Source organism: Pipistrellus kuhlii, unplaced genomic scaffold, assembly GCF_014108245.1.
Source record: "Pipistrellus kuhlii isolate mPipKuh1 unplaced genomic scaffold, mPipKuh1.p scaffold_m20_p_8, whole genome shotgun sequence".
Classification (NCBI taxonomy): domain Eukaryota; kingdom Metazoa; phylum Chordata; class Mammalia; order Chiroptera; family Vespertilionidae; genus Pipistrellus; species Pipistrellus kuhlii.
The window spans coordinates 28,873,028-28,896,196 of NW_023425584.1; the positions used below are offsets into that span (position 1 = coordinate 28,873,028).

The 23,169-nt window shown below is 47.7% G+C and overlaps 1 protein-coding gene across 2 annotated transcripts in view; it reads right to left on the bottom strand.

Moving 5' to 3' along the window:
- Nucleotides 1-2,244: 2,244 nt before the first annotated feature.
- Nucleotides 2,245-23,169, bottom strand: part of SLC25A48 (solute carrier family 25 member 48) — a 41,456-nt gene continuing 20,531 nt past the window's right edge. The window contains exons 5-8 of one of the 2 annotated variants that reach the window (XM_036423961.2): nt 15,832-16,089; nt 13,460-13,593; nt 6,295-6,424; nt 2,386-2,529 (exon numbers count right to left, since the gene is read on the bottom strand). In XM_036423961.2, the coding sequence (XP_036279854.1) occupies nt 6,302-6,424; nt 13,460-13,593; nt 15,832-16,089 (515 nt within the window). In that variant the 3' untranslated portion in view covers nt 2,386-2,529; nt 6,295-6,301. Of the gene's footprint in view, nt 2,530-6,294; nt 6,425-13,459; nt 13,594-15,831; nt 16,090-23,169 lie in introns of both variants that reach the window. The other variant, XM_036423962.2, reaches the window with a different exon arrangement.

A 23,169-nucleotide genomic window follows, 5' to 3' on the forward strand; every position in this document is an offset into this window, starting at 1 on the left:
CCATGATGTATAGGGAACAATGCTCCCACCAACTGAACCACCCAGCCAGGGCCCCAGCTTCATTCTTATGGGGACAGAAATCCCTGCCCATGGTCCCTGATTGGTCTGTCTCTTGCAAATGAGGGCTCCAAATCCTTGCAGTTTGATTGGCCCAAAAGGCAATGTCCTGATTGGTTAAAATAGCCACTCTGGTCACAGCTGTGCAGCTCTGATTGGCTTGGGAAAGCCTCAATCCTACTGGTTGAATAGAATTTCAGGAAACCTTTGTAAGGCTGGCTCCGATGGCAGGAACACAGTGCAGGCAGGCAGCTTAGCACAGGCTTCTCTGTGAAGTGCAGTTAGCATGACAGGCTCCATGCAGGAATGGCTGCTACGCTGTTTTTTGTTTTGTTTTTAAATATGAGCCCAGTTCATCACCTGGAGCCCTTCTTAGTAGCTGCCTTCCCCACGGCCTCAGGGCTCACAAGAGTAATGGTAATTGTTCCTTTTCCTCCGATAACAGGAATGCTCCCTGTTCATGAAGGTCAAGGTGTCCAGGCTAAAGAAAAGAAGAGGCAGTTAGCCTGGAGGGTGGTGGTCAGACAGGAGCTGATCCCATGGGTTTGTTGGATACTTACTCATTCCTTCAACAAACATTTAAATGCCCACACGTGCCCGGCATTGGATGGGATGGGAAAGCTGTTGGAAGTACAGGGATCCTGGGCCAGAGCAGTAAGAGGTGGGTCTGGAAGAGCAGCTCTGATGGGGATTGCTAAACGCCTTCACTGACAGTTCAGGACTCTGTACATCACACAGGTGCCCCGGCAGCTTTCTCTTTTCCACTAGGAAATGCGGTTCCAGGGCTGGACAGCTGGGAGCAGTGTGGCCTCAGGATTATCAGATGGAACTGGAAGTCCCGCTGTCAGCAGGAGCTGGGTACATTGAAGCCTGTTTCTCCATCTGTGAACTTGGTCAGCAAGGCCTCTTTCTGTTTACCTCCTCCTCTCAGGAGCGGATCAGAGAAACTGCAGAGGATTCTGACCCTGGAGAAGGTTGTTTCTTGGATCTCAGCCTTATCAGGGCGTCCAGCAGAGGCCCTTGCTGGCCTTGTGAACACACCACCACTTCCAAACAAACCGGGCAACCGGGACCAGACAGTGGACATCTCTTCACCAGCGTCCACGGGACCTGCCCAGGACCAGGGGTGCTGGGTGGGCAGACCCACCTGTCCTGTCAGTAGAGCATACCCCAGAATGGAGTGCTGCTGTCCCTGACACAAAGGACAGAGTCTGCACGTAGTAGGTACTCAACGAATGCTTGATGACCGGTGGAGGGATGGAGAGTTGGACTGCAGCCTGTGGATCTGCCCGAGGGACACACACACACACACACACACACACACCCATTGCCAGGGGCTGTGAGGCAGGAAGATCAAGGAGGGCACACTGAGGGTTTATTTCAAGGAGGGAACCCTTTGCTGAAGCATCAGGATAAACAATGAGGCTGAACACCTTCAACTTGCTTACGCCTGAAAGGTGCTGTGCCTTGGTGCTGGGTCTGGTAGGGCAGGGAATTTTCAGAGACATCTCTGAATTGCTCAAAGGGTTGGAAAGGAGTAGGGAAATCATGGAGAGGGGGGAGAGAAGAGAAACCTAAGGATATTTTCACCACTGGTTTTAAGCCAGGAATGGCAAGTAGATTCCTCCTGACTGGTGGGTGGTGGCTGCTCAGGCACTGTGCTGAGGAGGACTCTGAAGCTGCCTCCAGCTCCACAGTGGAGGCTCTCTGCCTGGTTAAAGATGCCTGTTGTTGGCACAAAAACTGGGAGGGACATCACTCTCACGAGCAATGGCCTCCCCACATGGCTCCAGTGAGAAACACAATTTAGAATCATGACATCATTCTGGAAACCGGGCTGTGGACAAAGCATTTTATTTTGCCTCATTTTGTTCTCCATGTGAAAAGAAGGCCCCGAGAACGCCCACCCCACTCGCACCCAGTGCCCCGCTTCTGGAGTGCGTGCCCAGCACGTACTGCTGGCTGCGTGGGGAGAGTGCCGGCAGGGCTTCCTCTCACTCTGTGGCCCCTTCCCCCGCCGCCCCCTCCCTGCCCTCCATAGGCAGCTGGGAAAAGGGAAGTGAGGCTTCTCACCTGATGGAATGGCCTCTTCACTGGTGACTTCTACAGGGGTCTAAACAGAGGGAAGAGGGTGGCCTGTGTCTCTTGGAAGCCAGGCAGAAGCATCCGATACAGAAATGACCTGAAGAAGTTTTCATTGTTTTTATTTGGAAACTTAGAGACAACTTCAGCGCCTCTGTGAATTTCCCGTGAGTTTACAGCAGTCGTGGGAAGCAGGTCTATGTCGCCCTACTTTCTGCTGGTGCCAGTGCAGATGAAAAATAGGTGGCGATCTATCAATGGTCCGGCTCGGAGGGGAGGAGCAGAGTGCTTGCAATCGGAAGGAAGGGGCTTGGTTTGGAGGTTAGCAGGTTCTGGAGAGGCCTCGCCCTGCAGGGAATGAGGCCCTGGTCCATGACACCAGCCCTGGCCCTGAGGGAAAAGGAGGAAAGGTAAGGCTTTCATGCAACCAGTCAGCAAGATCTAACAGTCAAACCATCCATTCAGAGCTGCTTGGGTGAAGCAACCACTGGCAAAAATTCACCATGAGAACAGGCCAGAGGGAGGCTAAGAGGTTGTCTAGGTTACCGTCAAACCTCGATTTTCTGTACCGAACATCTCCCATCTCCAACAGTTGGCTTCTCAACCCGACAACCTTTTTGTGCTATTACCTGTATGGTCAGTCAGACATTGCTTAGGTGAATAACAAAAGATAGAATGCGTGACTATGAGTCAGTTTATTGCTAAACTGCATGTTAACTTCTCAGGAAATTGTGCTGTGACTATTTGTGCTGTGTGTTTTGTTGCTGCTTATTATTATTAAAATTTATTTTTTACTGTACATTTCATGTCCTTTTTGTTAAATTTTCATTTACATTTCATGTCCTTTTTGTTTTAAAGTGTCTATAGATTAAACAGTACATTAGGCATGTGCTGTATGTAATATATACTGAGAGTATGATGCTGAGTGAAATAAGCCAGTCAGAGAAAGACAAATATCACATGATCTTACTTATAAGTGGAATCTAATGAATATAATAAACTGATGAACAAAATAGATCCATAAACATGGAGGTATACAACACTGATATATCTCAGGGGGATGGGGTGGGGGGCAGGAGGAGACGGGAAGAGATTAGCCAAAGGACTCATATACGTTTACGCATAACCAAGGAGCACAGACAATAGTGTGGTGAAGGCCTAGGGCGGGATAAGGGTGGGTGGGGGGGTAAAGGGGAGAAAAATTGGGAGAAAATTTTAAAGAAAGAAAGATTAAAGCAGAATCATTTGGGGGTCTGGAATGGATTAATTCTATTTACATGATTTCTAGTGGGGGGAAAAAGACTCAGTTTTCAAACAGCCTTCCAGAATGAATTAAGTTTGAGAACCAGAGTTCCACTATATTTGCATGTTTTTTTAAAAATGGGTGGGAGAGAGACTGAATCTAGTTCCCTTGAAAATGAATTTTCCTGACATCGAAAGTAGACCAATGAGGTTTGGAGCACGAAAGTCATGGCAGGGGCAGAACAGCATTATTTCTGGAAGGTTCTGGAGGTGGGGGATCCAGGTGGACAGGTAGGCGTGGTGCACTGGGTTCACAGGCCTCAGACATGCCCAAGAACTGACCGCTGACCAGTGACCGGGCCCCCTTTCTATCACCGAAGGTCATCTCCCTCGCATAGCCTGACTCGGTTTCCCCATGTGAACAGATAAAACCACATCACGAAACCACCACATCATGCGTCTTTCACGTGGGTGCAAATGGTCCGTGGGTCACTCTTGTGTTGACCCAGAGAGAGCTAACTGAGCAGGCGGCTGAAAAGAAAGTTTGGGAGCAGGGGAGCACTCTGCATCTGGTTGTTAGATGGAAAAATCGTATACCTACGGATGAGGACAGTGCGGGGGGAGGCGGGGGGAGGTAAGGGCAGAGGGTGGGGGGAACTGGGTGGAGGGGAGCTATGGGGGGGAAGGAACAATTGTAATCATCTGGTTGTTAGATTGAGGCTGATGCTGACTGGCACTGCTGTGTCCTGCAGGCACAGGAAAGCAAGTCCATGGATCCCCACTCCTGCCCTGGGCACTTCTGAGATGGTCACTATCCGACTTCCCTAGTTCTCCAATGACATCATCTCACCGTCTCCAGTTTAGACTGGGGAGGGAGGGAGGCACTGGTTTCCATGTGCTCGAAGCGTGGATGCTACCCTGGCCTGATCCATGACTGGCCCGAGATCTCAGAGCTGGGAGGTGAATTCAAAGCCACGACCTGTGAGAGGGTCTTGGTGTTCTTGGGTCAGAGCAGGAAGTTGGTCTCCTGGGGTGAGGCTTGTTTAAGATGGGGCTCCAGAAAAGTCTCTGGGACACCCTCCCCCCAGTTCCTGCTGGGCGCACCCGTCTCCTCCCACCCCAGCAGACATCTGTGCCCTGGATGATCAGAGCACTTTCAGGAAGAAATGCTTCCAGTCGGGGTGGTCACTGGCCCGAAGGGCCGAGTCCAGAACAATCGGGGTTTGGTGTGCTAGAAACTCCTTCCTTCCTCCTGAAGCAGCCCATCACCAGGGGGGTCACAGTGACAGACTGCCAGCGTCCAGCCAGGCGGGGATCGGCCAGGCCTTGGCATTAAACCACCTTGCGGCTGAAGACTTAAGGACATGGGCGAACGGTCCTGGACTGTTAAACAGGAGAGATTATAAAACATCGTGGGAAGTAGGATCCCATTTTGGGGCTACACATAAAAAACACAGAAAATAATAGAAAGGTCTTGGAATGATAGGGTTTTTGTTTGCTGTTCTTTCAGTTTATTTCTTTTTTCTAGTTTTCTAGAAATAAAACGCATTGATTTTATTATAGGATTTTTTTTTTTTTAAAGGGGGGAATGGCCCATATCGGAGCAAAGCTTTAAGAACCAGACCTCCCTCCCCTGCCTTGGACATACCCTAGTACAGTAACTTGTCACCCAAGATGTTTAATTATGCGAAAGGCATTGCTGCTCTCTTCCTTTTATAAGAGGGGGGAAAGCCAGGGAATTTGTGAATGGGGTGCTTCAGGAAAGAGCTGAAAGCATTGGCTCTAAAGCCCATGTCCAGGGCAATCCGTGGCTTCCTCTAGCCAGCTCCATCTGCCTTGTCCTCCCCCGGCCTGTCCAGGCATCCCATAGGGCTCAGCTTCCTCAAGGGAGTTTTGCTAGACCGTCCTAATGAAGACCATCCTTCCTGAGAGAACCTGCAGTCACTACAGCCAAAGCAAACCTGTTTCTGGGCAACTAGAAAAGCCAGCCACTCACCTCCTCAGACTCACTTTGTCACTGAGCTCTGCGAGGGACCGGTTTGGGCCAGGGGAGGAGAAACAAGAGAGCAGAAGGAGAGAAAGAACTGAGAAGATAGTGACGGTTGATCTTCCAGCCACTTGGTGATATTTGTGAGTGGCCATTCATGTGTCAAGCTCTGTGAGGAGACACAGGCCACCGAGGTGAAATAACAGTCACAGTTCTTCTGGGACTTTCACGCTGGCTGGGAGTGAAGAAAATCACCAGGCAGTTACCATGCAGGGGGAAGTGGTAGGGGCTGAGCAGGGGTTGTGGGAAGGAGCCGATAGTGGGCACAACTCCTGGCTGAGGCATCAGGGCAAGCTTCCTGGAGGAGGAGACTTCTAGACCAAGGCCTGGATGACAAAGAGTTGATGAGCCAAGAACCATGGGAAAAGTGTGAAAACAGCTTGGGGACAGGGACAGCATTGCACAGTCACAGAAATAAGAGTGAGAATAGTTTACAGAGGATGGTGGTGTGGACGAGGTGGTTAAGGACTGATGCTTTACCTAGTGGGTAATGGGGAGCCATTGAAGGCATTTGAGCAAGGGAGTCTCTTACTCAGATTTCTGTTTTTAGATGCTTTGGGCCAGTGATCTTTCTGCAATAAAGAAAGGAGAAGGAAAGGGTATGTGTGTGGGGGTGGGGGGTGGGAAGGCGGGGGGTGTGAGGAAATGGGGCAGAGGCTGTCCCCTAGAGTTCTGGGAGCCTGCTGGTGGCTCTCAGAGTCAGGCGGTGAGTTCAGTTGGAAAATGGTGCCCATGTGTCAGGGGTGGGTACCCTGGTTTTTGAGTCCTCACTTCTGAGGATTAACACAGATTAGGCAGGAAACCAATGCAGGGAGACATTTTCATGGTTAAGAAGAGAGTTTCAAGCTCTGGGAGGCGCAACTGACCTGGAGCTCAGGGGCTGGTCACCGGGTAGTCCCCTCTGAAGGCCCGCAGCGAGAGCTCGTACCCCAGGAACATGGCTGCGCTCATGGGGAAGCCCCGCACAGCGTTCACCGTGATGCCTCTGAAAAACACCTGTGACGGGACGGCATTATCACCGGGGGCCCGACCGCACCTCTGCAGGGCCACAGCGAGGGTAGGGGGGTGGGGCTGGTGGTGATGGCCGCTCAGGCCTGTCTTGGGCTGGGCCCTGCAGAGCCCAAAGCACCTGTGCTGCCTGGGATGCCCAGCCATGCCCTGCCCTGACCCAGGTCATGTTGGATGGCACTTCTCCTGCAGGCCTGGCGCACATGCACTGTGACAAAACTGTTGAATCCTGTGAACACCACATCTCCTTGCTTAATTGCTGCCCTCTCTTGTGAGCACACACATACACACATGCACACACATGCGTGTGCACACATGATTTTCAGGAATCTAGAAGTCAGAACTCCCTTCTCCTCTTTGCAATGGTGGACAGAGCACCAGCTCCAACCAATACAAGAACAGGTGCTTCCTGGCACATCCCCAGGGACCAGTGGGGAGAACTCAGGCCATGTGAAGAGGGCAGACACAGAGTTGAGGCACAGTTGTGCCATTTAGTAGCCGTGTTATTTCAGCAAGTGGCAGCCTCTGGAATCTTAATTTTCCAATAGTAAAAGGGGGGTGATTATGCTACTGACCTGATACAGTTGATGAGGGAATAAAAGAGATGACTGCTGTGGAGGACGGACTCAGTGTTGACTAGCACATCACCATCCTTGTGATCTAAAGTCATTGCTTTGGACAGAGTGGCACCCAACCTCGATCACTCATGTGAGGGCCTCAGGGAGGTGGCCTGTTGATGAGCCGCTAGCCTTGGCTTTAATACAAGAAGACTGTTTGCCTTCCCTTCCAGGGAATACGATAAGGTGCTTTCCCTCCTCCCGAATCCTCTTGCCTGGTGCAAGAAGACACTAATCAATGTGACCTAATTCCAGCCCTTGGAAAGTTTATAACCTACTAAAGGAGCTAAGCCCCACTCAGGAATAATTACAACATAATGTAGAACGTGATGAGAATAGATAAGGGCTTTGGTGAGCGGTGGGGTAGAGAGGAACCGTCCTTACATGTCCTCCCTGGACAAAACATCTAAAGGCAAATTCCTATCCAAGCATAAATGACACGGTAACTGTCAGGCATAAGATGCAACTCTGTTAACTGACTCCTGTATAATTTACTACGTTTATGAGTTAGGGCTGGTATTGTAATTTTAGGGGAGTGGAAATCCAGCCCTTTGCATTCCCTGTTTGCTTAGTCAAGCACTGTGGTGTCAGGTTAGGTGTAGGCCACTGACAGGGGACCTTCCTTCAGGAGCGATGCCTGCGTCTTGCCACTCCGTGGCAGCCGGGGAGACGCAGCTGGATGGAAGGGGAGAGAGGGCCTTGTGAACTTGGCAAGTCTGGGTCCTGGGGGAAGGGAGCTGATAGACAGGATCCAAGAGGTGAGCAAGTGGCTCCTCCAAACCTTGGAGCAATTCAGATAGGGGGCAATGGGGATCCTTGGGACATTAGCTTTCCTTTCTCATGTGTAACCTTTCTGGAATTCCACAGGCTCACCCTGAGTGACTGAATAACAGCCAGGAACCGAGTCAGGCTCTGGAGGGAAATTCCTTGCTAGGTGCCTCAGAGGCTCCCCTGCAAGGCAAGCCAGGCAGATCCTCCTGTCCCATAGCACTGGGCCCTGCAGGAGCCCTAGGCCACTTTAGACAGACAGACAGACAGACACTCCTCCCTCCAACAGCTGCAGCAGCTCTGCCTCTGCTCTGCGAGGCTGAAAGGTGGCTAACAAAATGCACACCTCTGACTTTCACTGTGGCTCTCAGAACACAAAAAACACTGCACTGAGTTGTTTCTCACGAAGCCTCAATGGCTCCCCACTGCCCAAGGTCAAGAGAACACCCTACCCTGGCCTGTCAGGACCCACACCCTCTGTTCCTGCTCTTTCCCTGGACTGCCTCTTACACCTCGCACCTGTCACTCTGGACCACATGTGTCAAACACAAGCCCCGCGGGCCAAATCCGTCCTGCCAGGCCTTGCAATGTGGCCCGCACCGCGCTGTCATCACTGCACTCCGCTGCGTTTCCATCACAATGACAGTTTATGACTGTTCAGTAAACCATTCGGCCCGCGATTTAGGCTGGATTTTAGATTTTGGCCCCTTCTCTGATTGAGTTCGACACCCCTACTCTGGACAGTCTAAAAGCCCGTCATTCCTCCTAAGGGACCACCTCTCTTCACCGCTGGGCCTCTGCTGGAATGCTCCCAAGTCTGGCTATGCCCTCTAGTAGTCCTCCCAGGCCACCCATGGTGGATGATGGTGCAGTGCCTTCTGTGAACTCATCTCTCTGCCATCACGGCACTTCTCATACCCCTGCCAATGGCCCGTGACTGGCCCATCCTTTCATTAAGAATCCCAGTAAGGGCAGTGGGAGCAGGGCTGTGTGTGTGGCTCATCTCCAAACCCCCGGTGTCTGTACTGTGCTTGGCCTAGAGGACCCTCTATAGCAGCAGTCGCCAACCTTTTTGACCTCATGAACCACCAGTGGTCTATGGACCACCAGCTGCGGACTGCTACTCTATAGATCATATTAAATGAATCAGTGGATGGATGGATGAATGGATGAGAGGAAGGAAGGAAGGAAAAGGAAGGAAGGAAGGAAGGAAGGAAGGAAGGAAGGGGAAGTAAGGACTCATTGATACCAGAAGCATGGTTTCTGAGCTGAAAGAGTCCCAGTGTGATGTGATAGTGGGGGATTCCTGGAGTTGAGAGAAGGCTCTCGACCCTCCCATTTTGCAGAACCAAAGAGCAACCAACCCTGGTGCTTCAGGAAGCTTTCTACTACAAATGCTCCTCTCTGTCTCTCCTTAGAGTTATCCATTCTCATCCTACTGTCCCAAATCCCTCCACAAGGACTCCAAGTCACTCCTCCAGCATCCTATTTCAGATGACAGCTCTCCAAGCATGAACCATGGCCCATGTGGCCCACAGCGATCCTCACAGCAGGCAGAAGATGGATCCAAAACTCGGGAATGCCCTAAACCATGGACTTTTAAAGCCATTATGAAGGCTGCTTTACTGCTAACCATTAAGAGAGTTATGAAAAGGGCTACTAATATTGAACACTGCCATCATCATTTTACTGCTTTCCAGTTCTCTCTTACCACTGAGTTCTTCTCCCAGGGGAAAGTTGAAACAGCTTAGGGCTTTGTACACCCCTCAGGGAGCTGCAGTCAAAGTGTTTTGGAGTGGGTATTCCACAAAGCAGTGCTCAAGCCAAATGGGACTGGAGCCATCTGTCGGCCCTGGAAAAAGGTGTTCCTCCTACTGCTACCAATATGATGGTAAGACAATCCAATCTTCCATGACGGTGTGGGAATTTTTGTTACCATATGGTATTTATATGCAATCATACAAATATACATAAGTATCCATAGACATATATATGCATGCACAGGCTGCGAATATTTTTGGAATACATCACACGAAATATCAGCGATTGCCTTTAGAAGGTACTGGGAACCACCAGAGTGATATTTAGACAATATATCTTCTTATACCTTTTTGAAACTTCCTATGTTCATACATAATCTTTTCTTAACCTTCTAATAAAAAATTTAAAAATTAACCTCAGTCAATGAGATGATTAATCAAGCTGAATATGACTATCTTTGCTTAAAACCTATTTCAGACTATAAACTATGGACCAAATGCAATTGAGATTTAAAAATGGATCATCTGGCCTTAGTTGCCCTCAAGGACATTTTTTTTTTTTTTTAACTGAGCACCAGAAGTTTTGGAAGAAATAATATCAGCAATATATTTTGCCTCTACAGACATTTTTAGAATTATGACATTAATATTTCAGATAACAGACAAAAACATCTCACATAAAAACATTCTCTCCTATGTGTACTCGTTGGTTGAATCACAAACTGTGCTTCTGCCAAAAAAAGAAAAGACAATTGAGGTGTGAATTCTAGGAAGAGGGCCGAGCAGGAAATGCAGGAATCTGCCTTCCCACCTACACAATTGTACAGGCAGAATCTGTCTGGTTTTGGAATTCTGGAGTTTATTGAAGGTTTGGACAGTAAATTGTGGTTAATTTCAGCTCTTAGCTCTGTAGCAGCTACACATCCTCCACGCAAGCCCTGAGGCAGGAAGCTGTGCACTGTACTTGGAGCAGCCTGTACACAGCTTATGGGAGCCAGGATAGGCAAAAAGGACCCAGTCCTCCGAATACTGAAGATGTTTCTGATCACTGATTGCTGTTTCTGGTCAGAGAGGTGCCATTGTTGTTTCACCCAACCCCACCCTCCATTGATCCAAGCCCCTCCCCTCTGGCTGAAGGAAATTCCAGGGGATTTAAAAGGCTAATGTCCATCCCCCTTCATTTTCCTCCTTTTCCCCTTAAAGACTAGGACATTCAAAAGCAACGGCATGTTTGGGAAAAATTAGAAAGTGACTGAACTTGCTCAGGGAAAGCTGTTCAGAAAATACCTGAAAGGATCTAAGTTCACACCTGATCCTTGGAAAAGGGAAGAATCTAATTTCCAGAGTTACCTCATTACTGTATTAGATTCAGAAGTCTAGTTTTTGACCAAAAATAAAAATAAAAAATAAAATTATAAGGCATTCAAAATAAATAAATAAATAAACAAACAGAAACTGTCCCTGAAAAAGACCTCTTAGCAGAACTACTTGACAAAGACTTTAAAATAACTGTCTTATAGATGCTTGAAGAACTGAAGGAAGATGTGGAAAAAGTCAAGAAAATGATATATGAATGAAGTTGAAAGAAACAAAAAACTCAGAAAGAAACAAAAAACTCAGAAAGAAACCAAAGTGAAATTCTGGAACTAAAAAGTACAATAGCTGAAATTTAAAATTCATAAAAGGATTCAAAGGCCTATTTCAACAAACAGAAGAATCAGCAAACTTGAAGGAAAGACAATGAAAAGAATTAAGGCCAAGGAACAGAAAGGAAAAAGACTGGAGAAAAGTGAACAGACACTAAGGGACCTGTGGGAAACTTTGAAGCCAGTCAGCATATGCTTTGTGGGAGTCCCAGAAGAAGAGAGAAAGGGGCAGAGAGAATATTTGAAGTAATACTAGCTGAAAACTTCCTAAGTTTGATTAAAGACATGAATATAAACATCAAAGGATCTCAATAAATTCCAAGTAGGATGAACTCAAAGTAGGTATGACCCATACCAAGACACATAAACTTTTTAAAGACAAAGAAATAATCTTGAAAGCAGCATGAGAGAAGCAACTCACTGGACAAAGGATACTCAGGAAGATAATTTTAGAGGCCAGAAGACAATGGGACAATATAGTCAAAGCACTAAAAGAAAAAAAAAAAGTAGTCAATTGGAAATCCTATATCAGCAACACTATCCTTCAAGAGTGAGGGAGAAATTAAAACATTTCCAGATAAACAAAAGCTGAGAGAATTCATTACCACTAGACCCACTCCAAAAGAAGTGCTCAACAGAGTCCTTCAGGGTGAAATGAAATGACATTGGACAGTAACTTGAAGCTATGTGAAGAAAGGGGAATCTGTAGGGAGAGTAATGTCAGCATCATAGCAGTACAAGACATTTCTTGCTTGGTCTCCACCTCAACAACAAAAATTCGGCAATTTTTGTTGTTGAACAAAAATTCCATGAATAGAAAAGAAAAGTTCATGGGAGGTGAGGGATCCAGCACCATATACCAAGAGACCCAAGAACAGTGGGACCCCTTTGTACACCAGGTAATAGGCAGACAGACCTCAGCACTGGCAGTGGTGCCTGCCAGGACCTGTGAACTGGCTCCAGCCCCTTTGGCCATGGTCCATGAGCGCCTGGAGAATTCTGACTTGGGCAGCTCCCACAGATGAGACAGCCTTTGTGAAAGTCCAGGTTTTAAGAGGAGAAGTTCCAGTACTCCATTGGAGCAAAATAAATAAAGTTTGGATGCAATGGAGTGGGCAATTTAGTAACTATTGGGGGGATTGGGACAAGGCAGCTACATGAAAAAAAAGGCCCAGAGATCAGAGGTAACATTTAAACTAATAAAACTCCTAATACTAATGCCAATGCCACATGGATAACTTTTTCTAAATGTTCTCTATGTGTGATGCATTAAGCTAAGCACTTTTTATATGCGTAATTTAACCCACAAATATCTCTGCTGTTCATGGTAGGGATGGTTATCCTTGGAGAAACTGAGGCCCAATGAGGTGAGGCAACTTGTGTGGATTCCTCCAGCTCACAGGTAACCAAGCTTGGCTGGGAACTCAAATCTGCTGATCCCGAGAGGCATGTCAAGAAAATCAGGGGCCCATTGGTGGGAGAGCATGCAAGACTGCTTCTTTGGAGGGTGTTCAGGGTGTCATGAGAGTCAAGATAGACAGGGATGAATTTGTTTATAACTTTGGGTGCCAGGTGTGGGAGTCTAGTCTTTATTCTGAGACAGTTTAGAGGCAGGAAGGGGCTTGGGTTTAGGACAAGACCGTTGGGGCAGGGAGGAGGAGGAGGAGGGAGACAAGGCTGCCTCCATAGCTGAGACCAGGGGTGATGGGGTCTGTACTTGCGTGGGCAGGGGAGCAGAAGACAGATCAGGGAGCTGGAACCTCTGAGACGTGATGACTGAGGTGGTTCTGGTTCTTCCCACTTGGAGCAGGGAGGGAAGACAATGAGTGAGGATGGACCTCCCAGCCTATATCGATGAGAAGGCAAGCTTTGGTGACACAACACACAGATGTGGGTCTGGGTCCCAGCTCTGCCACGCAGCAGCTATTTGACCTCAGGTGAGTTACTAGTCCTCTCTGAACCTTGTCAGGTGGGTATACACCCACCTCCTCTACCAGCCCGGGGCAAGGACCAGATGAGACAAGTTTCTCTTGTATTGCTGGATATATGGTAACCACCTGCACCTCAGTTTCCCTTCTCTATTCTCTCACATGCCCCCCAATGTGTGACCCGTCTTCCAGGGACTGAACTGACCCCGCCGGGTTATTGTGTAAACACAGAAACTAGCACATTCTTGAATGGGGAGAGGAAAACAAACATGTGCCAAAGTGCAAAGTACTGCTGTGGGCTTACTTTAAGACCTTCCTTCTGGTAACTCTGGGAGATACAGTCCAGGGCACCTTTGTATTTGCTTAAATAAACCCCATCAGCCTGGAGTCGACTTTTCACAACATCCATAGGAGTCGCTGTCCCCCAAGAAATTGCTCCTGTAAAGAGAGAGACAGACAGGAGTCAGGGGCTGGCTGGTTGGGGTCTGGAGGGGACCCTGCAGCTTCCTGCCAATCAGGAGCTTCATCAGCTGCTGAGGGAAGTGGGAAAGCTCAGGGTCAAGGCCTGCAAAGGCTGTTCCTGAGCCTCCCTTGAGACTTTGTGTGGGACTTCACAGCGTTATCCTACCCTGCAGGCCTTGGTTTGTCATCTGTGAAGTGGGGCAGCAGTACCTGTTTTCATGGGGTTGCTATGGGGATGAATAAACGGAGGTGAGGCATTCAGCACAGTGCCAGGCGCACAGCCAGTGCTTCATAGGTGGAAGCTTTTCTTTGAAGCTTTTATTGGAGAAGCCGGAACAGGCCCACCAGTGCTTGCAGCACCTTTCCAGGCACCAGAGGAGGCCCAGGCTGAGTCTGGTGAGGAGGGCTCGCAGCTCCCCAGAGGCAGGATCTACCCTGAAAACACAGAAGCTAAACAAGTGCTGGCCAGCCTGGGGATTGGAAAGAAATGTAGGAGCGGGTTTTTAAAAAGCTCTCATCTCCTCCAGGTATATGGAATAAAAGTCTTAGGACCTCGTGCCCTGCGTCACCCTGGTTGGACACGCTCAGGTGCCCTGGTTTGAGCGCTTTTTGACTTGCGGGGACTGTGGAAAAACAGCACCGGGTTATTGTGTAAACACGAAAACTAGCACATTCTTGGATGGGGAGAGAAAAACAAACCTGTGCCAAAGTTTGAGGCAGCTGGTTTGCTAGTTTTGTAATTGCTGCCAAGAGGCTCCCCAAAGAGGAACCCCAAACTCTGCTCATCCTGGCCTCCCTCCAGCCCCTGAGGCCACAGTGCCAGGGCGCCCTCTGGACCTCTCTTCCTTCTGCTCAGGTCAGGGTAACAGGCTGCTTCCCCTGGCACAGCATGCTCCCTGTCCCTCACCCCAAGGGCGAGGGTACTACAGGAGGTTTGCTTGCCAGGCCACTCACACCTGCTCTCTCCGGAAATGAGAGCAGGTAGGGCTTTGTTTGTCCTCAGCCGGCGAGGACTTCCTGAGCACACACTAGGAGCGGCCAGCCTCAGGCGACGGGGGCGGTGGGAGGGAGGGAAAACACTGGTGCTTGGGCTTTGTTATGTGCGGCAGAGTTTCACACATAGCTGATTATGAGGAGGAGGAGAAGGAGGAAAGACAATTTTCTCCTCTCAACAGCAAAGGCCACGTATCAGCCTCTTAAAAAGCATTCTCCATGTTCAAAATTGACCAATGTCACCCCAATTAATTTAATAAATTAATAAGTAAATAAATAAATAAATAAAAGCATTCTCTCTGGATTCCCAGGCCCCTCTAGCTATGCTGCACTTCTCTCTGCCCTGTTGGAACAGTCAAGTCCCTCCCAGGTTCTGGGCTCTCCAATTTCCTTTATCCCACTCTCTCTGTCCCACTTCAGTCAGGTTTCCATACTTTCTCTTGACCAAATGGGGCTTGTCAAAGTCCCTGGCGGCCTATCTACCTCACAGAGGCCCTTAGTGGGTGTCAGGACAGCCCGTAGCAGAAAGACCAGTGGGGCCAAGCCCAGAAGCCGACACGGAAGCAGAGATTGAGTGCAGGTGGGTAACAGGCGGCCCATGGCAGAGGGCCTTAAACACCACTGTAAAGACACCGACTTCTACCTAACATGACAGGGGGATGCAGTGGGAGTTCTGAGTTGGGAGGTTAAGTTCTGGTCCATGGTCATGAAATGAGTAAGTGTGGATTTGAACTTGTGTCTTTCTGATGCAGAGTCCCTGCTGAGGTCTGCACTGGCTGTGGGACCTTGGGTTGGCCACTTAATTTCTCTGAACCTGATCTTTCTAATCCTAAAACAGGGAAGACTGATTCCTACTTTCTGGAGGTAAAAAACGCTCGCACGAGGAAGGTTTATAGTGTGCCAATATTAAAAAATGGTGAACTGTAGTAACTAATTTCCTTTGAAAAGCTCGGTAACACCTGACACAGAGTAAGTGCTCAAAATGTATCTTCTGACTGAAAGTTGAAGGAGCCCAAAGAAGGACTTGCCATCCCCACAGGTCCAGTGGAGAGGAGATGGGAGAAAGTGGGGGACTGTCCTGCATTCCTAGCCCTTTCTCTGACACACAGTAGGTATTTAACATGGAATTGTTGGATGAGGGCTGAGTAGGGCATGGTAGGCCAACCCAACTGTCCCACTGCAGTGCCAGCACAGGGAAAGGTATCAATGCTGCTGTCTTACCTGCCACGCCACCTGCCAGCCACACAGCATAGGGGCTGGGGTCTGCACAGGCCTCAGGTGTGATCCAGTCGGTCAGGAACACATAGGGGATAAAGTAGAGGCAATAGCCTGGGACATCCCTCAGCATCATGGCACTGGCACCCCGGTATAGCCCCGCCAGGCCCTCAGTCCGCACGATGGTTGCAATGCAGTGCACGGGACCCTGGTAGGCTGGCTGCTCCCCGAGAGCCACTGCCCTGGGCTTCAAACTGAGGCTGGCTGCAAAGACAGGGCAGGTAAGATGACAAGTGACCCAGGGGGCAAGAGATTGGCCATTCTCTGGCACTAGAGCCAGCCCAGCCCACTGACAGTTCCCTCTCAGGTGGCCCACTGGTTTCTACCAAACCTCTGACCTTCTTGAAGCTCAAACCAGAATTCCGGAATCCCAACAGAGAGCCCTGCCAACATGAGCAGCCAAATGGAGACAATCTACCCAGGTGATAAAGCACCAGTTGCCTTAGAATGTTCAGGGGCTGCTGGTCAACCATCAATGTATCTCTCTCACAGATGTGACTGTAGAATTCCTAGGATCAACTATGAGAAGGCACACCAACCTCTTTCTTGAAGCAGAGACTGGAAAATCTAGCACACCGTGTGTGTGTGTGTGTGTGTGTGTATGTGTGTGTGTGTTTTAAGATCTTTAACTTTTCCTATAGTATCTCCACACCCAACCTTTTCAAAAGCTTTTTTTAGTGGGGCACATTTGGGGAGCACAGAGCCCTCTGAGCTCAGAGCAAGGTCAGATACTGTGGCCTTTAAAGCCCACTGAGACGTCCCTGGACACCCTCTCCTCTCCCAAATCTATCATAACACGGCCGGGGGCACCGGGGATATTTTGGCACAAGTCAAACAAGATGTACTTGTCCCAACATAAACTTTGCCTGGGCCACACTCCTGTCCAAGTGCAGTGATCTGAGTAAAAGTTTTAATGAATCAGCTCTGGGAATGAGGTGGCTTTCCGAAGTTACTGATTGAAGGAGGGCGCCTGATAACATCCTGCTTATTCAGAGGACAGATATTGAAAACTATTTGCCCAACCTCCAACTAGCCCTGGGAATAGAGAACCTGAACTCTTCTTTCCAGAGTGAGCAATAAGGAAATCCTCCCCATTCTCCCAGGCCTGTCACACAAGCAAGCAATCAAGTTTTTATTGCTTGAGAATGATCCGTTTATGACTATTAAAGCCATAAAACTGTCATGATAACTACCATCTTCTGAATGCTGCCTCGAGCCTGAACTGGCGGCCAGTGCCTTCTGGACACATGCTGATACTGCGAAGGCCCTGGGACTCCACTCGACTCCCTCATCCCCATGTAATAACAAGTGTGTGTTATTTAAAATAAAAAGACTTTTGCCAAAACCGGTTTAGCTCAGTGGATAGAGTGTCAGTCTACGGACTGAAGAGTCCCAGGTTCGATTCCAGTCAAGGGCATGTACCTTGGTTGCGGGCACATCCCCAGCAGGGGGTATGCAGGAGGCAGCTGGCCGATGTTTCTCTCTCATCGACATTTCTAGCCCTTTATCCCTCTTCCTTCCTCTCTGTGGAAATCAATAAAATATATTTAAAAATAAAATAAAATAAAAAGAAAATAAAAAGACTTTTTATTTGAAAAAAAGATTTCAAATTTGAAAAAAAGCACCAAAAAGAAAAAATTGTATAAAGAACAGCCTTAATATTCGCTACCCAGATTCACCTGCTGGTAACATTTATTTTATGGTTTATGCGCTCTCCTCCCCACACCCTTCTCCCTTAACCACGCATATGCAATGACTGAGCAGCTGCCAATGTCCCCATGCCTAGACCTGTCCGGGTTGTGTTCATCTCCAGGCAGTAATGGCCTGACCTGGGGTCAAGGTTCTCTCATGTCAGCTATAGGTATGATGTGGGTTTCAGGACTTACAGGCTGAAGGGTAGTATCTGATAAGGTCCTCTCTGTCTGAAGGTGTCAATGTTGGGAAAACACTTGCCAAACCTTGAATCAGCCTTGTGGACAAGACCCAAACCTGCACTTGTTTTCATTTTCCCCAAGGTAAGCAATAAGGAAATTCTTTATACAAACATACATAATGTTATATTCTGAACCATTTTACCATGAATTATATACAAAATGGCCTTTTACCCTTAAATACTCAGAATATGTATTTTCTAAGAATACTGTATTGTCTTACATACCATAGTGCAGTTATTTGTTTCATAACCTACATTGACAATACTGTTATCTAATGTACTGTCTATATTCGCATTGTCATTTGACCCCATAATGACCTATAAAGCATCCCTCTCCCTCCCTGGCACGGAATCCAGTCTACTCGGGTGTTGCATTTAGCCATCATGTCTCTTTAGCTTCCTTTAATCTGGAGCCTTTCCACAACCTTTCTTTGTCTTTATGACACTGACATTTTTTTTAAGAACACACTGCTCTCCTTCTTGTAAACAGAACTTTCTTCATTTGGGGTTTGCTTGATGTTTCCTTGTTTTTACATTGAGGTTATGAGTTCCTGGCCCAGCCTCTTCCCCATTCTCACCTCTTTTCCCACGAAGACTAATCACTTTCAAGAGCCTTCTCCGGCCTCCTATGCTTGTTTTGCAGTTTGTTTGTTTTAATTGAGGTATACTTTACCTTCAATTGAAGGTATAGCTATTAAGTGCACAAAAGGAGAGTTCTGACAATTGTTGCTACACTCCACTGAGAAGATGACATCTTATACTGAAACTATTTTGGTTGCAGCCCACTCAGGCAGAGCAAAAATTCCAAATCTACCTGCCCTCTCACGCTTTTCAAGATAAAGAACTCTGCACATCAACATGTCACTCAATGAGAAGCATAGCTTCCTTTTAGGCGATGGTTGTTATGGGCCCATCTGCATTAGCAGTAGTGCTATGAATGATTCATCTTGGACCACAGAGCAGAAACTGCTATCAGTTGTTCAGACCACAAGATGCTCTGTGGCTGGAGCAGGGAGTTGTGGCCCTGAGAGGTATGGCCTGGATGGGAGCCTTCACAACTAGACAAAGAAAAGCACTGATCGACTGAGAGTTCTGGGTAACACTAGCAGTGGACCAATTTTAGTTTGTGAAAATCAAATTTTGCTGATCCCAAAAAACTGACTTGGGAGGTTGCTGATAAGCAGTTCTTGGAAATATGCACAACCGAATTCCATGGCCTTCCATGTCATTCCTGCAAGGACCCTGAGGAAGGAGGCCGGGTGCTGGACCAGGATCATATGTCTTCACTTAACACCACAGATAGCCCAGCCAGCGTGGCTCAGTGGTTGAGCATTGGCCTATGAACCAGGAGAACATAGTTCGATTCCTGATCAGGGCCTGTGCCTGGGTTGCAGGCTCAACCCACTATGGGTACATGCAGAAGGCAGTCAATCAATGATTCTCTCTCAGCATTGATGCTTCTCTCTCTCTCTCTCTCTCCCTTTCTCCCTTCTTCTCTGAAATCAATAAAAATATAAAATAAAAAAATTAAAAAACAGAAGACCATAGATAGGCTCCTATAGACCGTGACTTGAAGCAAAATGACATAAAAAGAACCACTTTACCATAAACTAATTGATATAAACAAGAGTTAAGTTCAGACAGCATATTTCCGGTCACAAAAACATCTTCAAACTTCTAAATAAGTAATCAAAACACTTCTAATATTAAACATTGAAATAAATGTGAGCTATATACACACTTAAGATTCATAGAAAACAAGAAAAAGAATTATTTCCAATCTACTTATTCCAATTCAGGATTGTAGGTGGCCAGAACCTCTCCTAGCAGCTCAGGGTGTGGCAGGACCCATGCTGGACAGACCACACACACACATATTCAGACTGGCACAACTTAAGACACGCCAATTCAGTGGCCGCTGCCAGGCTGATTTTTCTCATCGTTGTTTTATATAATCACATTGAACAAAACGATGTTATTCGAGGCCCCACTGTACTCAATTCACACTGCACCACCATCTCAGCTCGTTGTTCCTGAACTGTCAGGACTTGGGCTTAGGGTGCACACATGCAGGTGAAGGGATTCACATTAGGTTTTGTTATTCTGAGGGGGTGAGATATATTTTGTTTCTCTAATTATAATTTTTTGCTCTAAAATGAGAATAAGATTATGAGTCAAATTTTGCTCATTTCTTATCATGAGTGCTTCACCATTGTACCATTTTTTGCTGTGCTAAGTCAAGAAGAGCCTATGACCTCTCACATGATAGGTATGGGTTATATATCTCAAACACTCAGAATGTCTGTGTTTTTCTTTGTTCTGCTCAAATTCAGTTAGGATTGACTCATATACCAAGACTGGCAGGATGTTCAAGGTCAATGAAACTGGCTCCCATTCTGCTCCTAATTTTCCCCTTGGAGTGGAAGAGAGCCTACAAAATTCTAGAAGACCCTCTCCTCCAGACCCCTCCCTAGATGTGGCTCTGACACCACTGCCCTGCACCAGTGGCCAGTGCCATGCTTGCCTCCTTGCTGGCCAGGAGGTCCCTTTGAAGAAGACTCTGCAGAGGGTAGGGGCTTCCAGGCTTGGCCAATCATAAGGTACCATGCAAGCACCTCTTGAGGGTCCTTCTAGACCACATGTGTCAAACACAAGGCCCGCGGGCCAAATCCGTCCCGCCAGGCCTTGCAATGTGGCCCGCACCGCGCTGTCATCACTGCACTCCGCTGCGTTTCCATCACAATGACAGTTTATGACTGTTCAGTAAACCATTCGGCCCGTGATTTAGGCTGGATTTTAGATTTTGGCCCCTTCTCTGATTGAGTTCGACACCCCTATTCTAGACCCAGGTCATGGTTCCTACAGACCTGCCACTATAGCTCCTCTTCTCAGAACCCAGGACCACACCACAGCAGACTCTGTGCCCTTATTAGATACAAACAGGGCAAGTTCCGTTTCTTTCCCTTTCGTAGACAATGCTATTCACTCTCTTCAGTGGGCCATCACCCTGCAAACAGGAAAGCTCACTGAAACACAAAGGCTGGTCACTGATTTACAGAGGGCCTGGCCCTCGGCAGCACAAAGGCCTGGCCACACTCTGGGAAGGAAAGCACCACCAGGCTGCCACTGTATGTGAGCACATAGGGGGTAACTTTCTACAGAAAATCCCTAACAAATCAGCCACCCACAGAGGAAGTGCTGCTGGTCCCCAGTCAGTGACGTGTGGGTTTACCAAACTGCTGTGCTCATGATACATCCAGGCCAGGGGGCTCTCAAATGAAGTGGCAAACATGGAGTTATTTCAACAGACACAAGAATCTGTGGACACTATAGATGGAGAGAAACCCTAAAATATCTGACACATACATTATGGCCATTTCTTTCTCATGTGTAGGTGCTATTGTGAAGAAATAAAATATATATATATTTAAATACTAGAGGCCTGGTGCATGATATTCGTGCATGGGGGAGGTCCAGCCTGGACCCTCTCCAATCTGGGACCCTTGAGGGAGGTCCGGCTGCCCATTTAGGCCCAATCCAGTGGAATCGGGCCTAAATAGGCAGTCAGACATCCCTCTTACAATCCAGGACTGCTGGCTCCCAACAGCTCTCCTGCCTGCCTGCCTGCCTTATTGCCCCTGAACATTTCTGCCTGCCAGCCTGATCACCCCCTAACCACTCCCTTGCCAGCCTGACTGACACCTAACTGCTTCTCTGCCAGCCTGGTCACCCCTAACTGCCCTCCCCTGCTGGTCTGGGTTCCCCCCAACTGTCCTCCCTTGCAGGCCAGGTCCCTCCCAACTGTCCTCCCTTGCAGGCCTGGTCCCTCCCAACTGCCCTCCTCTGCTGGCCTGGTCTCCCCAACTGTCCTCCTCTGCCAGCTGGGTCACCCCTAACTGCCCTTCCCTGCTGGCCTGATCACCGACAACTGCCCTCCCCTGCAGGCCATCTTATGGCAACCATCTTGTGTCTACATGGGGGCAGCCATCTTTGACCAAATGGGGGCGGCCATATTTGTGTTGGAATAACAGTCAATTTGCACATTACTCTTTTATTAGATAGTAATCTAACCCACAATAGCTTCATGTCATATGTGTTTTATTCACCCATGAACACTGAAAGGATGGTTGCTGCTCTATGGATTGGACCCCATTTTACATATAAAAAGGGACTCAGAAGAAACTGGGAGCCACCAGCCCATGCCAGAGGCTGTATCCATATTATGGTTTGTCCTGATCGCTGCTCTTTTGCTCTTAGTGGTCGGCAAACTCATTAGTCAACAGAGCCAAATATCAACAGTACAATGATTGAAATTCCTTTTGAGAGTCAATTTTTTTTTTTTAACTTAAGCTATATAGGTAGGTACATTGTTATTAACTTAATTAGGGTATTCCTAAGCTGGCCTTTGCTAAAAACTCAAGGGACCAAAGAATCACATGTGGCTCATGAAGTGCAGTTTGCCAATCACTGCTCTAACTGGTATTTCTTCCCATTGGTTAATTTCCAGATGGCAGGAATCACACACTGTGGTGTGTTCCGGGGCACTGTAACCTTGTACCTGACACTGTGCCCCAAATATGTGCTTCAACATCCATTCAATGAACAACTGAGTATTTGATTGGGCAGATCTCAGTACCAGGGCCTCCCAAATGTTCATCTCCCATCTCCTGTCTTGGCATTCATCCAAGCCTGGCCCTATCTGGTCCTTTTGCCAGAGGCTTTATGAACTTAAAGAAAGTTACAGCGCAATCCCAAGAACCTGGCTGTGGATGGCTTAAAGCTTCAAACAGGACAGCAAGAGCTAAAGTTGGATGCCATCAGACATTGATTGGCAGAAAAGTACTTCTTGGGAGGCCCAAAGTCAGCATATAAAACAGTTAGCCACTCCATTTCTCTCTAAAATCAACAACAACAAAAATGTGTTAAAAAAGATAAGATACCTAGAAATAAATTTAACCAGGAGGTAAAAGGCCTGTATTCAGGAAACTATAGGACATTGAAAAAGAAATAAAGATACAAACAAGTGGACGCATATATCATGTTCATGGGTTGGAAGAATTCACATCATTAAAATGTCCACACTATCCAAGTCCATCTATAAATTCAATGCAATCCCAATTAAAATACCATTAGCATACTTCACAGATCTAGAACAAATATTCCAAAAATCTATATGGCACCGTAAAAAATTTTGAATAACCACAGAAATCTTGAGAAAGAGGACCAAGTTTAAAGGGATCATAATAACAACTATGAAACTATACTACAAAGTCATTGTAACCAAACAGCCTGGTACTGGCACAAGAGGCATAAAGATCAATGGAACAGAATAGAGAACCCAGGACTTGATC